Genomic DNA, 18,005 nt, shown 5'->3' with positions numbered 1-18,005 from the left:
TTTTTAAATTAAGGGTTTGATTGATGCCTGCTGTCAGCAGTCAGTGTTACTTTTTTACTACTGTATATAAGAGCCCCTCTGGCCTGTTATTATAACTGATAGGCAATTACAAACAAGCAAAAACACTTGTAGAGCGTGGCACACATTACAACGATCTGTCAATGTGTCCCGGCTCCAGACCCAAATTACAGAGGGGGCATTTAATTAGCATTAAATATTTATTAGCATTAAATATTTTTCCCATCCCCCCCCAAGGGGGGGATGGGAAAAATATTTTATTTTTCAATGTTTCATTCATAAGAACAAAAACAAGCTCAGACACAGGAAGAAGAAAAAAAAACCATTCATATATTATCAACATTCCAACACCAAAATGTGGTGCTGCTGTACCAGCCACATAAGGTGTTTATGTTATGCGCTTATACGAGGTGTTGCACATGGTATACCACGCAAGTGGTCCATGAGAGAACAGCTAGGCAAGTTACTTGTCGCTTTTAACCTTGTCAAAGTAAGCCAGGAATGGGTTCCATGATAGTTGAATTTTTTTTCAGTGAGTTGGTTCTCAGGAACTAGCTGAGTCTCTCTACATACATCTAACTGAGACCATGTCCATCAGCCAGAGCTGAAAGGAAGGTGGAGATGGGAATATCTAATTTTAAATTACTAGCTCACTCACTCAGCATTGCAATCTGGGTTTGCTAAACCCTGACGTCATCTGCTATTAATTTATGTGTTTACTTTTGCTACTAGCACATCCAAGCAAGTTCTGACAGGGAGCAATGCCATTGGAGCGTTGGACAAACACATTTGCATATTTCTCCCAGCATGCTTTGTTCCTTACAAACTTTTGACAGGAAAGTAAACCAAATTAAATAAGTGGTGGGTGGAAATAATCATTAGCTTATTCTTAGACTATGACTCGACACCCTAAGTGATACACACATGTTATGAGAGTGGTATATATACCCATCACATCAATATCCATTTCAGTGTAGAATGGTTAGTTCCTTGCTCTGCTCCCCCATAGAGCCTGCGGAGTGGAGTTGAGTTGAGTTAGTTACCGTTATGCAGTAAATCTTGTTTTCTTATTTGGCCGGGCAAAGACAGGGAATGGGCGGGCCCGGCCCGGTCTGGCCCGCCCCCAACGCCGGGCCTGTGTTGAGCGCCAACAGTAATTGAAATGGGAAAGGCCCAAGCTCTGACATGTGACTCTGGGAACATTGGCAACCTATTCACTTGAATGAGTCGCAATGGCTTGATGGGATCCATATAGTATTGTCCTCTGAATAAACACTTTCCCCCCACCCATATATCTTCTAATCCTTTTAGTGGCCAGCAGCCAGAGATTCAGTGGACAGCGTTGAATTATTTATGTTGTCTTCACTGTTGAAATCAGGACAAAGGCTTGTAGCACACAGAATAAAGCGGAGACCTAAATTGACATGGCACATAGATTAAATTAAACGGCCATAGGAGTTAAGCATTTGTGGGCATTACTCTCCACACAACTCTTACTGTCACCACCTCTATTGACACGTTGTTTATTGACATATGGGGCTCTATTCTCCCCCTGGCCTTAGGCGCTAAACTGGCCTTAAACGCAAAAAAACACGCTTTACGGCGGGTTCACACATACGCCTAGAGCGCCGCTTTAAGCAACGCATAAGCAACGCATAAAATGTAGGCGTCCTTGTTAACAGATGAGAGCGTTCACACAGAACGCGTTGTGTTTTTGTGTGAATGGACCCTATAGCATATTCAAGCTGTCTGTTTGATGCACACTGGAAACCTGTTCATACGATAAATGCAGCGCATTTATCGTTTAGGCGTCTGTTCTATTTTTCAGCATCTAGGCGCGCTGAACTGTCAAGCTATGCAGGAAGTGAGCAACAAGAATGGCAAAGAGCGTCCTGTTTATTTTCAAAATTGAACCAATTTCAAATTAAAATATTATTAATCACATTGTTGGCTGTTGTTTCTGACGGACTTGGGCCATATTTTCTACCGAGTTTGCCCAAAAGGGAGGGTGGAGCGCGAATTAACGAGTGCATAGTAGGAGAGCTGTCCTTCATGTGTTCCTCTATATTAACTCATTCATGGCCAGTTTAGGACTGCCAATATTTAGCACAGGCCAAAGATTTTCATAATTGTTGGTCATCTTTCAAGACCCACAGTAAATTATCTATTAGCACCAAAGTGATTTGCAATACCTCAAAATGAAGATGTACGTCTCTGGGTTCACCAGGGCAAAAAAAGTGAGCTTTTAGCATGTTCTGTACTCTACTTATAGCCATTTATATACACCCTGTTTTCACCAAAAAGGTCTCTCTGAGAAGAGAAACAGCAGAAAAGGCCATTTTTGTAAAAGACACAATCTCAGGCAGAACTCGCTCTCAATTCTTTTATTTTGAACTGTATTGACATCAGACATGTAAATATTATTCGTTATGACACAAATGACAAAAAAAACAGACAGACAGACAGACAGACAGACAGTCAGACAGACACACACACACACACACACACACACACACACACACACACACACACACACACACACACAGAGAGAGAGAGAGTTCTGTCCACAGCTGCTGCTGGATCGCACCTCCTTCCAAGGGAACACTATTGATCACCCCGCAAATTAGCATAGGAGGGGAACACCAAACTGGTCTGAGATCAGCATCTAGCCTCCTCTGCCTCTGCATCGTTTTCCTCCTCTCGTTCGGGCTGGGACGAATGCTGTGACACAGATACGGGTCCGGCTTGGCTTTGGGACCAGGCGCTGGAACCGGATCGATCATGTTCGTCACGGGTTTGACTACCGCGAACAACTCAATCCAGGTTCGCCCTGCAGCAAGGCAACCAGCGCAGCGCGCCGAGGGGCGTTTCAATGGCGTTTCTCCTCTCTGCACAAGGAAGCGCGTTTCTCTGTTTTTCCTCCTGCTCATTTCAAACAACAGCTGCGGTATGTGTTTGTTCACGTGTTGTCGGCTTGTCTATGAGGGCAGGGACCTGATACCATGTCACAGGCTGGGGAAGTCTTTGAACTACGCGCTGCACTAATAAAAACAAAAACACGTCAAACACGTCATTGGCGGGGAGGGCTATTCCTGATAACACGTCAAAGACGTCTTTGGCGGTGAATGAGTTAACGTCTTTTCTGTCAGATGTATATATACCCCCCTGTCTCAATGCATGTATCACTCATGGTGTTGACTCATAGTCACATGATTACCCGAGGGAAAATAACAATTACAGCCGGCCAGGAAATAGACAGACATCGTCACTTGCACATTACAATAAAAAAGAGGTTTATATTACTCACCCATGCTATAAATCAGATCTGAAAAGTGTAAAAAAACGCTGCTCATGTGATCAGCGTAGCGCAGAGTGGGGCTTCAGTGTGGCGTCCTGTGTGAACGCAAATAGGCGCCTAGCGTGCATGAAGCGATGCCTATATGCATAGGCGTAGCTTAAAGCGTAGCTTTAAGCGCCGCTCTAGGCGTATGTGTGAACCCGCCGTTACACCTGCCTACCGCTGACTCAGGAAGATAACGTCATGTTTTTATGCCCCGAAATGCGATTTACACTGAAGAGGCATGGCGCAGTGTCAGAATAGGCCAGAATGGGCGTTTCGGCCTTAAATACCAGCCTAAAGCGATCTTTCCAAAGGGTGTTAATTTTGCAGTTAACACTTTTCAAAACCTTTTTCAGTGTGCCACGGCACGTTGTGTACCTCCCTCCCCTACCAAACGCCACACACAGACACACATTTGCATCTCTCCCAGCATGCATTGGGGCTTAATACATTTTGACAAGAAAAAGCAACCAAATCAGCCTAAGTAGGCTAAGTGGTAGATAGAAATAATATTTACTGTATGTTAACACAACATGCAATTCTAGAACATTTCAACATTGGACAAAATAAAACATAAAAATCTAAACACAACCCTATGTGAAACATACATGTAATCCAGGTCGTACGGTATATCCGTCGCAAATACAACGTGTTATAGTCAAGTTTGACAATGTAACACGGTTGTACTGTGATGTCCGCTCCAGGGGCGTATGCAGAAATTGAATTATAGGTGGGCCTAGATCAAATTGGGTGGGCCTGGATAGGAAGGGGTGCAGATGCCCGGCCAAAGGCCGGGCCCTCTCGGGTGGCCGGCCAAAGGCCCGAAAAATTTGACGTGTTATTTTACTAAAAATAATGCATTTGACCATCATTTCAAGTAGAATGATACCACCCAAGCAAGAATATTTCAAGTGTTTCAAGTGCTTTACTGAAATATTTGGACCATATAATGATAATACAATTATCTCAACCTTAAAAGGTTACATATAGGTGCCAAATGTTGCATACATGAATGCTTATACTTGTGTGTATACTGTTACTTTATACAGAAATTAGAACCACTGATCCATATACTGCTGTGAGTTTAAAAAATAACAACACTGAGGCTGCTTCAAGTTTGAACAAGACGCCCTCTGGTTTATTTATCCACAGAGAGAACAAAATTCCTAGATGTCATGAAGTTGTCATGCATTAGACTCTGGAGATGATGTGCCCTGCGTTTTTACAAAAGTAACAAAACCATTGGCTAGCAATGCAGCAGCAAGTTTGCCTCTAGAAAACAACCAATTAAAAAAAATTTTTTTTTTTTTTTTTTTTTTTTTTTGGGTGGGCCAGGGCAAGAAGTGGGTGGGCCTGTGCCTACCCAGGCCCACCCGTAGATACGCCCCTGGTCCGCTCCAACAAGACTTAGCTTACTTGACACGTCTTTTTTCAATAAAAACACATTTAGGGGAAGATAGAGCCCATAGATCCTTCAGTGCCTTTTTTCCCCATTCAAATCAGGCAGCGGATATGATAGTAGAGCGGATTAGCTTCCAAAAATTGGAAATTGGAATAGGAATTGTGCACTTTTTGAGAAAAACGTGAAATTTCACACATAGCCTAGTTAGGGAATACCATACGATTTATTTTAAGATTGGGAGGGAAGTCAGATTTGACCAAAATTACAAGATGGCCACCATTTCCCCACATCTAATGTACAAATGTGCTTAGGCTATAACAATTGTGCACTTCTTCAAAAAAGCATGAAATTTTTCACATAGTGAGTGAATACCATAAGGTTTATTTTAAGATTGGGAGGGAAGTCAGATTTGACCTCAAATCCAAGATGGCCACCATTTCCCGAGTCCAATGTACAAATGTGCTTATAAAAATGTTGCACCTTTTCAGAGAAGCATGAATTTCTCACATAGTGAGTGAATACCATAAGGTTTATTGTCAGATGTGGAGGGAAGGCGGATTTGGCCTCAAACCCAAAATGGCTGCCATTCCCCCGGGTCTGCTTAAAACACTTGTGCACTGCTTCAAAAAAGCATGACATTTCTCACATAGTGAGTGAATACCATAAGGTTTATTGTCAGATGTGGAGGGAAGTCAGGTTTGGCCTCAAATCTAAGATGGCCGCCACTCCTCCCTAGTCTAATGTTCAAGTGTGCTCATACCATGATAAAGGTTTCACAAATCTGAAAGTATTTATTGGTGAGAGTGTAGGGTCCCCTTGGTAATCTAGAACAGATTTGAAAGGTATAAGTGTAATGGTCTTTGAACTAGACCTGGTTTTATGTGGCCTAGATGGGGCAAAAACAATTAAATCTTCCATTTTTCCATTTTCACAGATAGGATAAAATTTTCACAAATCTCAAAATGTTTCTTGGTGAGAGTCTACGGTCCCCTTGGTGATCTAGCCCAGATTTGAAATGTGTAAGTGTAATGGTCTTTGAACTGGACCTGGTTTTATGCAGTCTAGATGGGGAAAAACAATTAAATCTTCCATTTTTCCCATTTTCACAGATAGGATAAAAGTTTCACAAATCTCAAAGTGTTTCTTGGTGACAGTCTAGGGTCCCCTTGGTAATCTAGCCCAGATTTGAAATGTGTAAGTGTAATGGTCTTTGAACTAGACCTGGTTTTATCTAGATGCGAAAAAACAATGAAATCTCAGTGAAATCATCCATTATTTTAGTTTTCACAAATAGGATAAAAGTTTCACAAATCAGATAGTGAGTGAATACCATACGGTTTATTTTCAGATGTGGAGGGAAGTCAGATTTGACCTCAAATCCAAGATGGCCACCATTTCCACTGAGATTTCATTGTTATTTTTCCGCATCTAGACAGCATAAAACCAGGTCCAGTTCAAAGACCATTACAGGTACACATTTCAAATCTGGGCTAGCTTTTATTTATATTTAAGATTCATATCTGGGGAGGTTGTTTCCAGGATTGCCCCAGACTTTCCAGGTGTTTCCAGGACTGTTACAACCTCCGGGGAACATTGGGCCCTGGGAACATTGGGCTGACCCCGGAAAAAGCCTCAGGTTCCCATGTTGTTAACAAGGCTCGGATTAGGCAGTGCAACTTTAATATAGATTCCCATGGCCAGTTCTCTGTAATGTCATTGCCATTTTCATACCGCAAAAGGTGAGGCATCTTCTTGCATCATTGGCTGATGCAGTACATGTGCTCATGTTCCTGGCACCAGCGAGTATGAACATCTCAAATCATATGCCGTGCACAAACAACTATCCTCAGTCCATTATCGATGGAACAAACATGAAAAGCAAACGGTGAGGAGCTAGTCAGGAAAATGGCACTCCGTAAGAAAAAAACAAAGAAAAACATTAAAGATTCTTGCTGCCAGTGAACATTTCTCTGGCTGCCCAAACATCTTCCCGTATCTCCTGGCTTTTCATTAGTGCTACTCAGAGACATGTCAAGTAAGATAAGCCATTATCTTCTCTGTTGACAATAACACATACACATGCACACGACAGTCTCCCTGGCTACAGACGGCCTGTGTATGGCTTTTCAAGATAGATTCTATAACTTAATTTGCCACTGCATGTTGTTGTCGTGGTGAGTGTCCAGTATTTGTGCTGAGAATTGACTTTTTTCTCTCTCACAAGACCTCACATGGGCAAAGCAGAGGATTATTTTTCAGTCTATATAACAAACAACCTATTGACTTATTTTCTGAATAATGTTTCACTTGCAGAAACAAGCAGAAGATGCTCATTTGGTGACATTATAGTCTTTGTTGACTGGGCGTATTTGTGTCCTTAGAGGAGCAGCTCTGTAGTCTCTTGAATACTTGAGGCTGAGTTTGTACTCAAGAGTATCAGCATTAAAGACTTATTGATCTATTGGTGAGTGGCGACAAAGGCAGTGCGACACTGCTGTCAGGTCTCTGGCATAGATTGTATTAGAAATAAACAATTTCACAATAGAATGAGAGAGCTATCTCACTAGAACAACTGAAACAGAAACAACTGTTGAAGAGGTAATGTTTCACAGCTTTGCCATTTGCATTTTTTTTAGCTTGAGAACAAAATGTGGTCAATAACCCCATCAAACTACCACATACTGTACATGTACAGTATGTATATTATGGTCATGTTGTGCTATGGAGCAGTATAAACTTCATTAAGGCACCTTTTAGGGATATAAATAATGGTTAAAAAGTTTCAATGTACTGTATACCAAAATCAAAAAAATTGACTGCAGAGGGTGAAAGTACACTATTTTTACAGTCAGCATGCAAGGCTTTCATTCAAGTTATCCTTTTTAAATGTGATTACAATGCGCACGTCAGATGAACAGTCTGCAGGGAGATCATGATATTCAGAGTAAATATTGGGGAACCGGTAGGCTACATCGGGGGGTGGGGGGGGATGGAAATGCTGTTGATGGCCGCGGTGGTGGAGAGCTGCTGGGCCGCGAGGAGCCGAGTCTGGTGGCTCTGTGTAGATACTGTTTGGGGAGGGAGAGAGGAACAGCTGGGCCGTAAGCATTCATGTCATGTTGGAGGCTGAACGTCTGATCCTATAGAGAGGCAGTGCATGACTCACACTGCTGAATGCTCAGTGGGAAGCACGCCGCCTACATAATTAGAACACAGGACATGCACGCCCCCACGCACACGCCGAGGCACACGCAGCTTACTTGGCGCTCCTTACAGGCTGTATGGTGCCAGCACAACAACCCTATACTAACTGACAGTGGCCTCCAGCCAAACGTCTGATTGGACCTCGGGCCCCCAGTCATGCCACAGGCCGCAAATACTCGGCCTCACCCAATGAATGTCCCGCCGTTATTCATCGTAAACCCAGCCGCGGCTAAGCTGAGACAAACGCTACGCATTCACATCCCGCTGGAGGTGATCAGCTGCGCTTCATGTGGGCGACCGCTCAAGTGAAGCGTGTGTCAGGAGGAGGGAGGTGTATATGGCAACCATTTTAGGGCATCCTCCTCCCTCAGGGTATTGGCTATCATTCCTCAGTCTAAGCGTTGTCAGTTCTTGTGTATCATAGTAAACCGTATCGAGTGTGTTCTGAAACGCCTTCAGTCCTCACACGAAAACGCTGTCATTCTTCCTGCAATACTGTTTCACTCCTCACACGTCAGTCATCGCACAATATGGCGTCACTCCTCAGTCATCAGTCCTCACTCGTCAGTCATCAGTCCTCAGTCCTCACTCGTCCGTCATCAGTCCTCACTCGTTAGTCATCAGTCCTCAGTCCTCAGTCATCAGTCCTCAGTCCTCACTCGTCAGTCATCAGTCCTCAGTCATCAGTCCTCACTCGTCAGTCATCAGTCCTCAGTCATCAGTCCTCACTCGTCAGTCATCAGTCCTCAGTCATCAGTCCTCACTCGTCAGTCATCATCAGTCCTCAGTCCTCACTTGTCAGTCCTCAGTCATCAGTCCTCACTCGTCAGTCATCAGTCCTCAGTCATCAGTCCTTACTCGTCCGTCATCAGTCATCAGTCCTCAGTCCTCACTCGTCAGTCATCACTCGTCAGTCCTCAGTCATCAGTCCTCAGTCCTCACTCGTCAGTCATCAGTCATCAGTCCTCACTCATCAGTCATCAGTCCTCAGTCATCAGTCCTCACTCGTCAGTCATCATCAGTCCTCAGTCATCAGTCCTCGTTAATAACAATACGACGAGTGACGTCGTATTGTGCGATGACTGACATGGACATGTTTGTAATGGGAAACTTCTGAAATACCTCTGACAATTGCAAAAAAGAATAATGAAAACAATATAAAATTGACTGTAGCAGGTTATAGAGCTGATATGGCAGGTGTAGTTTGACATACAGATCATAGAGTCTGATAGGACAGGTGTATTTTTTTATGTATTTTGAAGGGTTATTTCGTAGGCCTTAGAGTACCAGTCAAATATTTTGGCCCAGAATCCTGCCACTGAAGGGCAGAACCAGAAGGCATGAGACAGAGTGCACTCCGATACCTGACATCTATCACAGAGTGAAGAGACAGAGGGGTAGATCTTGTGCAACTTTTGCTTAGAATAGTGAAGACGATGGATGACTTTAAATTGGATCAGCTGGTGTCTACTATTAACTGAGCAGAGCTGCACCACAGACAAACTCCTATCCCATACAATATCAGATAACTCAATGCCAAGTTCCCCCTGCCATGCTTCTCTAATCCTCTCAGGAGAGGCCGTGATGCAGTTGTCAAACAAACATATACACCTAGAAATTAGATGCTTGGAATGAGGAGGGCTCAGCAAAACATCGAAGAAAGCATGTTCATCTGGGATTGTTTCAAAGGTATTAATCTTGGATCGAACATGATCCCTGATTTGCAAGTATCTGAGCCAGTGCGTGCCAGGCAATTCAAACTTCATCTTCAGCTGATCAAAGGATGCAAATTGGCCATCTATATATATATGTAGGTCTTTGATGGAAACCTGCCCCTTCTCACTCCAAACACGGAAGGTTCTGGACAGGTGTAGTTTGACATACAGATCATTGAGTCTGATAGGACAGGTGTAGTTTGACAAACAGATCATAGAGTCTGATAGACAAGTGTACTGTAGTTTGACATACACAGAGCATTGAGTCTGATAGGACAGGTGTAGTTTGACATACACAGAGCATTGAGTCTGATAGGACAGGTGTAGTTTGACATACACAGAGCATTGAGTCTGATAGGACAGGTGTAGTTTGACATACACAGAGCATTGAGTCTGATAGGACAGGTGTAGTTTGACATACACAGAGCATTGAGTCTGATAGGACAGGTGTAGTTTGACATACAGATCATAGAGTCTGATAGACAAGTGTACTGTAGTTTGACATACACAGAGCATTGAGTCTGATAGGACAGGTGTAGTTTGACATACACAGAGCATTGAGTCTGATAGGACAGGTGTAGTTTGACATACACAGAGCATTGAGTCTGATAGGACAGGTGTAGTTTGACATACACAGAGCATTGAGTCTGATAGGACAGGTGTAGTTTGACATACAGATCATAGAGTCTGATAGACAAGTGTACTGTAGTTTGACATACACAGAGCATTGAGTCTGATAGGACAGGTGTAGTTTGACATACAGATCATAGAGTCTGATAGACACGTGTACTGTAGTTTGACATACACCGAGCATTGAGTCTGATAGGACAGGTGTAGTTTGACATACAGATCATAGAGTCTGATAGACAAGTGTACTGTAGTTTGACATACACAGAGCATTGAGTCTGATAGGACAGGTGTAGTTTGACATACACAGAGCATTGAGTCTGATAGGACAGGTGTAGTTTGACATACAGATCAGAGTGCAGCCATAAGAAAAAGAATGTGTAAACAGCAGCTAGCTTACCTCTTGGTGAGTGATGCTTCCATATGATGTTAGCCTCGGGCCGGCCGATCGCCAGGCACATGAGATTGACGTTGCTGCCCTCGTTCACCGTGACGTCCTTGGATATGTTGGTGATCCTTGCAGGTACTGAGGGGGAAAGCAAAGCATGATTGATGTTTTCGGTTTAATTAACGACACGTGAGTAAGGCGCTTGCTATTCCACGTGGTAAGTACAGTGATGAGGTTAAAAATAAGCCCGAGTCGGGGACTCAATTAGCATGAAATGAGCTGACAAATTTGACAATCCTCTGGCTCGCTGTGGTGTTACACATGATTGATTTTCTTCATGATGTATCTTTGCTCATTAGACAAGCATCAGCCAGATTTGGAGTAAGACATGATTTCATGTTTCTGGCTGGACCAGCTAAGTGTGTGTGTGTGTGTGTGTGTGTGCGTGTGTGCGTGCGTGCGTGCGTGCGTGCGTGCGTGCGTGCGTGCGTGCGCGCGTGCGTATCGCGCGCGTGTGTGTCGTGCGTGCGTGCGCATCGCGCGCGTGTGTGTCGCGCGCGCGTGTGTGTGCTCTGTGAGGCTGAGGGAGCAATCAAGTGTCAGAAGTTAGCCTCCTTCGCTCTAATTTAACTCACTCCTGACAACTTGAACTTTAGGCTCATTAATGAAACAAGCAGGATGTGTTTTCAGCTGTCTTCTCATTATCATTTTTACTGTACAGTAGGTTTACTATCAAGGGTGGGCTATATATCTCACAAGGTTTGTTCCCTATAACAGTGGTTCTCAATGTGGAGTCCGGGGACCACCAGGGTTCCTTAAAGGAGATCCAGGGGGTCCCCATCAAACTGATAAATTGTTAAATTCACGATTATTTCACTTACAAGAACATAAATTAGAGAATGTAGAAGAATGGCTATTTTAATTTCACTGTTATATATACAATACAGATAGTCATGGAATTCTGGAGAAAGTCATGTAACAATAAAAAAATATTCTCAGATTTGGGTATAAAAAAAGTAATCAAATGAGGGTCCATGGCTCTAATGTAAATTAGGGGTCCTTGGTATCACTGCCATATAAATCACATTGATCTTATTTTGATATGAATATATCACTGCCCTATCAAACACATGGATCTTACTTTCAGACTTGGGCCTGGGAAACAGAGGGGGTCATTATACTGTGGAAGCAGACATAGCTGTAGGCCAGTAAGAAATCTGGACTGGAACATTAGTTTGTTTTGGGGAAAATTCCAGCTACCAGGCGAGAAGGCCTTGTCACATAACACTATACCTGATTCAATTGGGCCAAGTTGATGATTGATTCTTGGTCTCCACTGTTTTGTACAAAAGCTCTGCAATGATTTGTCGTCAGCCTGTTGGAATTTCAATTCTGAATGACAAAGAGAAGATCAATGCATAGAGTACTGTAGCAACATCATTGGGTACTCTGGAACTTTACTCTGTCACTCTGCCTGTACTTAATAAATGATAATCTTAATTGTATTAATAATTGATTCACAATTGTCTTGGTCCAATGACTGGACTACCAAGGCATTATTCAACAGTCAGTCTCACATTTGTCAGACATCTCTGCGATTATAATGTTAAATTGCATTATTAAATATTGATCTTAAAACTATATTTAACTCTCATTTAATCGGTCCTAATTAAGACAGCCTTTTACTAATGTACAGTATCGTATTAAATCTCATGAAATGGAAGTGGATTCAGTATTAGAGTGGGAATTGTAAAAATGATTTTTTTTTAGCACATACAGTATTCCACATAAATAAAAGGTAAATGAATAATGTGGTCATAATGTGTGGCCTGTGCCAGGGGATCAGAGGTGGAGTAATGCTACTCTCCATCCCACTGACCTTTGAATGTACTGATTCAATTAGTATGCATTCCTAAAGCCAGCTCTATTGGTTCATTTAGGACCACCTGTGCGGGGACTGCCCCCTAGTCCGACACCTCACGAGTCCGACATCTCACGAGTCCGAAAAATGTCCCATTGGACAGACATCTCATTAGTCCGACATCTCGTTAACCCGACAATGAAAATCTCACTAAAAATCTCACTTCTCCGCTGGTTTTCTCTCCTTTCTCTCTCACCCCCTCCCTCCCTCTCTCTGGGGGGGGGGGGGGGGGGGGGGGGATACGTTTTAACCCTTAATTATTTAATTAATGTTAAATGTTGTGTGCGTCATTCCCTCCCTATACCCCTGTATGTCGTGCGTAAAATGAGAGGAAGTGTCGGAGGTTTTACTGTGGGCGGCCAACTTACCTATAGGAGTCATCTCTCCCCAGCAAACATTTTCACGTATAACGACCGTCTGCTGGACGTCAAACCACTACATCAGGGTCTAATTATATATCCGGAATGGAAAGAGAGAAAAAAGACATCCTCGAGCGGCGTTCAATCTCGGCACGCCTGCTTCAGAGTCCTCTCTCTTAACCACTCGGCTAATGACTTATTGGAAATACTTTCTGCATTTTGGCATACATACTAGCAAGGAAGGTTCCTACTGGAACGTGCATGCAAGGCTACCTCGCTAATTCAGTTTCATGATTCCAACCAGCGATGAGATTATTTCATTTTATTTATTTTAGATCATGTAATGTAAGACTTTATGTTGACTGTGCGTGTGTCTACTCTGTATGGCTTATACTGTCCTCAATGTTGAAGGTTCATACTAGAACTTGCATTGTGAGGCTGCCTTGCACTTAATGCTACATTAATTCAGTTTGATGATTTCAACCAAGATGAGACAGGTATATATTTTATATGATACGCTAATGTAGGTTTACCCAGAACACACTGCATTCAGTTACGGCAAGAGTAATGGGACATACACCACAGGATTCAGGAAGCTTGTGATAATAAATACAATAGAGGCACTGCTATGGGCACTTACACAGACACTACAGGTTAAAACTATACTATATGACATAAACATGTTTTCATATTTAAACAAAATTGGCGTTCAATAATTGTACTCATTGCACGTGGAGTACACGTCACACTGTGACTATGTGATCACACCACCAAATAAATTGTCAATCAACACTTATACATGTGGTGTTTTCAAAGCAATATGAGATCAATATTTCTTGTTTTACAAGAGGTATAGACACTACTACGGAACGTGGAGAGAACGTCACCTTGTGGCCAGCAGCGGCATGACTTTCTGGGTAGATGCCAAACCACAATTCTATCGCCTGGTGACGTCGCGGTCAAGACGATGTTTGCTGGGTTGCTATGGGCACTTACACACATACTACAGGTTAAAACTATACTACGGTATACTATATGACATAAACGTGTTTTCATATTTAAAAAAAATGTGCGTTCAATAATTGTAGTCATTGCACGTGGAGTACACGTCACACTGTGACTATCTGATCACACCACCAAATAAATTGTCAATCAAATGTCGTTTTATTCAACTAAAACACAAAAGACACCTACATGTGGTGTTTCCAAAGCAATAAGATCAATAGTATGTGTTTTACAAGAGACAGTATAGACGCTACTATGGGGGAACATGGAGAGAACGTCACTTTGTGGCCGGCAGCGGCATGACTTTCTGGGTAGATGCCAAACCACAATTCTATCGTCTGGTGACGTCGCGGTCAAGATGATGTTTGCTGGGTCTGTCCCAGTTTGACGTGTGTAACCCGGATGTTTTGGGGTAGCCCCTCTTAGTGTGGAATCGTTGCTGTGTATTTATTGCATGCTTTGCGTGCCATCCTTTCACGTGTGCCATGCTGTGTGTAATCCTATTACCATTTGATCTATCTGCATTTGCAGTGGTTCGCCTAATCAGTTTCTCGTGGTTTGCCTTAAAGTCGAACTGAACCTGTTCGTCACGTGCATAATGAGTCCGTTTCAGACTGAAAACATAGTTTGTCTAAGATGACCGGTTGAGAGGCGGGTCATAGTAGCATGTCGATGATTTTATTTGACAATCCTGGGGACTGGATTGGGCTTTGGCCAATCCTGGCGTGTTCCGCCTCCAAATCGAGTGGGATTCAATGTTTCGTGGCGCTCCCCTCGGGAAGAGCCTTTTGACGGGAGGAGTGGATGTCAGCGACCCGCAGGCAGCCAGCTGCCTTCGTGTTGCCGAGCGGAGAGTGCAGCATGTCGGCCTGGAATCTCCGAGGTGCAACCCCTGACAACCAAGCGTCTCGGATGCGCGCGCCATTATCACTGCTGTAACGATATGATATCCCTGGAATGCGCATTTTAACGAGCCAGTTACATTTCTTTGCATTCTCAGAGATTATAGTTTTTGTTTTGTGTTCATGTTTCTAACATTTGGCCAAGTTAGTAGTTAGTAGTTGATGTGAAAAAGTGTGAAAAATTAAAGAAATTAGATTGTTGTGATTTGTTTTGCATATAAAATGGGTGCACTGCATACCCAGGTATTTGAACTAAAAGAAAAGAAAAGTCATTCTTGGGTTCAGCTCGACTTTAACACAGGGGGGATAGACAGTCCCTCGGTAGTCTCGCTGGCCAGCCTCCCCTCCTACCGTGAGAGGAGTCTGGCGCCGCAGGTCTCCATAACTGGGATAAACCCTCCGCTGCTCTACTCTGCTCTCCCATTGGAGCGACTGTTTCAGTCGCTGCCGGATGTCCGCTCCCGGCTTATTACAAGCTCTGTCATTGGCTCCGACCATGTCAATCAGAGCGGCGTCCGCTCCCTCCTCCCTGTGTGTCGCTGTAAATAGTGCCCTGCCGCCTCAGTGAAAACAACAACGCTAACTAGCTAGCAAGCTAACGGCAGAAACCTACACGCTAGCTCGTTGCTACACACTGAAAACGGCAAGTTGGATTGTTGGAAACTATTTTCCAAGGACACTGCGGCACTAAGCGCCACCCATCGCAATCCCACTATGGAGACCTGCGGCGCCAGACTCCTCTCACGGTAGGGAGGGGAGGCTGGCCAGCGAGACTAGTCCCTCGGTGACAATTGGAACCCCGTAATTCACCTGTGATTCCCTCCATGTAGGCTATTTTAGCCTTGTTACATTGATAAAAAATAAAGCTGTAGGCCTATCTATTTTCCATATTCGCATGTTGTTTGGTCTCCAACAGAGCCCTTTGCGGGCTGGTTTATTACAATAATGTTTTTGATCATTCAATAATTCCAGTAGGCTATACTGGCCTGATGACAGGCAGTAGGATACGTCGAATGCAAAAAATGCAAGGTGCTCTTCAAACACGACTCCAAGAAGACCTCTTCCCTCAGTCGCCATACATGTGTGTGCCACACACACACACACACACACACACACACACACACACACACACACACACACACACACACACACACACACACACACGCAAGACAAAACTTGATTACACAAACCGAACCGATCAGAAAATGAATTGTAAATTGTATAAGGACAATTACACTGAACATAAAAAAGGAGAAAATCAATGCTGGGTTTAATTATTGTGAGCCATGAAACATTATTTCCCTTAATGTCAACTGACTATCTCATTAGGATGACCTTTATACCTGCTCACCAGAGAGAAGTGGTTTGAGGAATAGAATTTATAATACTGTATACTGAATAAGTATCAAATAAAACATAAATATATGCATACATATACTGCACACATGTACATAAATAGACTGGCCTGTTAGCTGTGACCATGGTTTATTAGTCAATGATTTTGTATGCAATTTACTACTGTACAGGATTTGCATTATGCAAGATTCTATACTTACTCTACAGCCTCTAAACTGAAAAATAGTTGTGCAAGCAAGCACATTTATTCATATAGCACATTTTCATACATTGAATGCAATTACAAGTGCTTTACAAAGAGAGATAAAAAAGAGATGCCATATAATAAAAATGCATAAAATAATTCAATCATTGCCATGCATGACATGCAGCATACATTCTGGATGGCCTCTCCAGGAACATACAATGAACTGTTAACAATAGTCCTGTTTCTCCACTCATAAATGTTTTATGTGCTGCTTGCTGCTAAGCACGTCATTTGCACAGACTGACTGCACTGCTAAGTGTGAATGTTGTGAATGTGTCACTCTTATGTTTGATGTTGTGGGCTCTACACACTACTGGCTCTATCTTCCCCCTGGCCTTAAATTAGTGTTTAAGGCCGGGCGCAGCGCTATTACTGGGCGTGGTCAGGCGCATTCCCTAATTTCCCCTCGGCGTTAAAGCCGGCGCTAACCATTTAACCACGCCTTTTAAGCGTAGAATTATTCACAACTGTGGCCATTGGCGATCTGCAGTAAACTAATCACACTCTTCCCTTTCAAGCGCCGATTCCACGGAGCGATCCAGTCCGGTCAGAAAAGCCCGACCAAAGCGCTCTGAGCTCCCCCTCCCTCTTTCATCCCTGTCTGTGTCCATAATGCTCCTCAAACAAATCTCATGGCAGTTTAAATACAGCAAGCATGTAAATACACTATAGCAAGAGCAAACTGATAACAATGTTCTAAACGCATCGGCTAGAAAAATATAGCCGTAGGCCCCTATTCTCCCACAGGCCTTCGGCGCTAAAAAACGTGCCTTGCGCCTGCCTCGGGAAGATATCAATATGGCTTTACGCTGCCAAATGCGCTTTAGGCTGAATGGGCGTGGCGCACTCCCTGAATGGGCAAGAATGGGCGTTTCGGCGTTAAATATCGGCCTAATGATATCTTCCCACCTGGCGGAAATTTAGCGCTTTGCGCTTTTGAAAACCAGGCCTATTCAGTGCGCTGGTTGCGTGGAGCGCTCCCCTCTGGCTCCCCTCTGTCACCCTTCTCTGTGTCACTCTCTCCCTCTCTCCTCAGTCTGACAGGCACAATACGACTCTCTCTCTCTCTGACTCCCTCGCTCAGACAGACACAACACACTTCCCATAGGAAAAATAAGTTGTAAGTTCACTGCCTGGCATGTCCCAGCATGCATTGTGGTACTCCATTTCGCTACTAAATAGCAACCAAATGAGCCGAAAACCTATATAAAGGTAGATCTAAATAATGTGTAATGGTAACACAACCTGCAATTGTAGAACATTTCAATATTGGACCAAATAAAACATCGAAATGAAAACACCACCCTATGTGAAACATATATGTCCTCCTGGGCCTATATATATCCCTTGTCGATTTAACGTGATTTAGATAAGTGACAGCGGAACGCGCTTCTACTGTCATCTGCTATACTGTGATGTCCGCTCCAATAACTTGGCCCTACTTCACATTTAGTTTTACAATAAAAACACATTTATGCAATGACTTTACATAATGTAGGGTATATTTATGTGCATCATCCT

At 43.3% G+C, this 18,005-nt stretch overlaps 1 protein-coding gene across 1 annotated transcript in view; it reads right to left on the bottom strand.

Annotated features, from left to right (window-relative positions):
- opcml (opioid binding protein/cell adhesion molecule-like) overlaps window positions 1-18,005 on the bottom strand; it is a gene marked incomplete at both ends in the record, with an annotated part of 498,196 nt that overhangs the window by 144,350 nt on the left and 335,841 nt on the right. Inside the window, one exon of the mRNA XM_083639111.1 lies at window positions 10,707-10,832. Within this exon, the coding sequence (XP_083495237.1) occupies window positions 10,707-10,832 (126 nt within the window). The remainder of the gene's footprint in view (window positions 1-10,706; window positions 10,833-18,005) is intronic.

The sequence above is a fragment of the Poromitra crassiceps genome, assembly GCF_964638095.1.
Source record: "Poromitra crassiceps genome assembly, chromosome: 1".
NCBI lineage: Eukaryota > Metazoa > Chordata > Actinopteri > Beryciformes > Melamphaidae > Poromitra > Poromitra crassiceps.
This window is presented reverse-complemented; position numbering and strand designations above follow the sequence as displayed.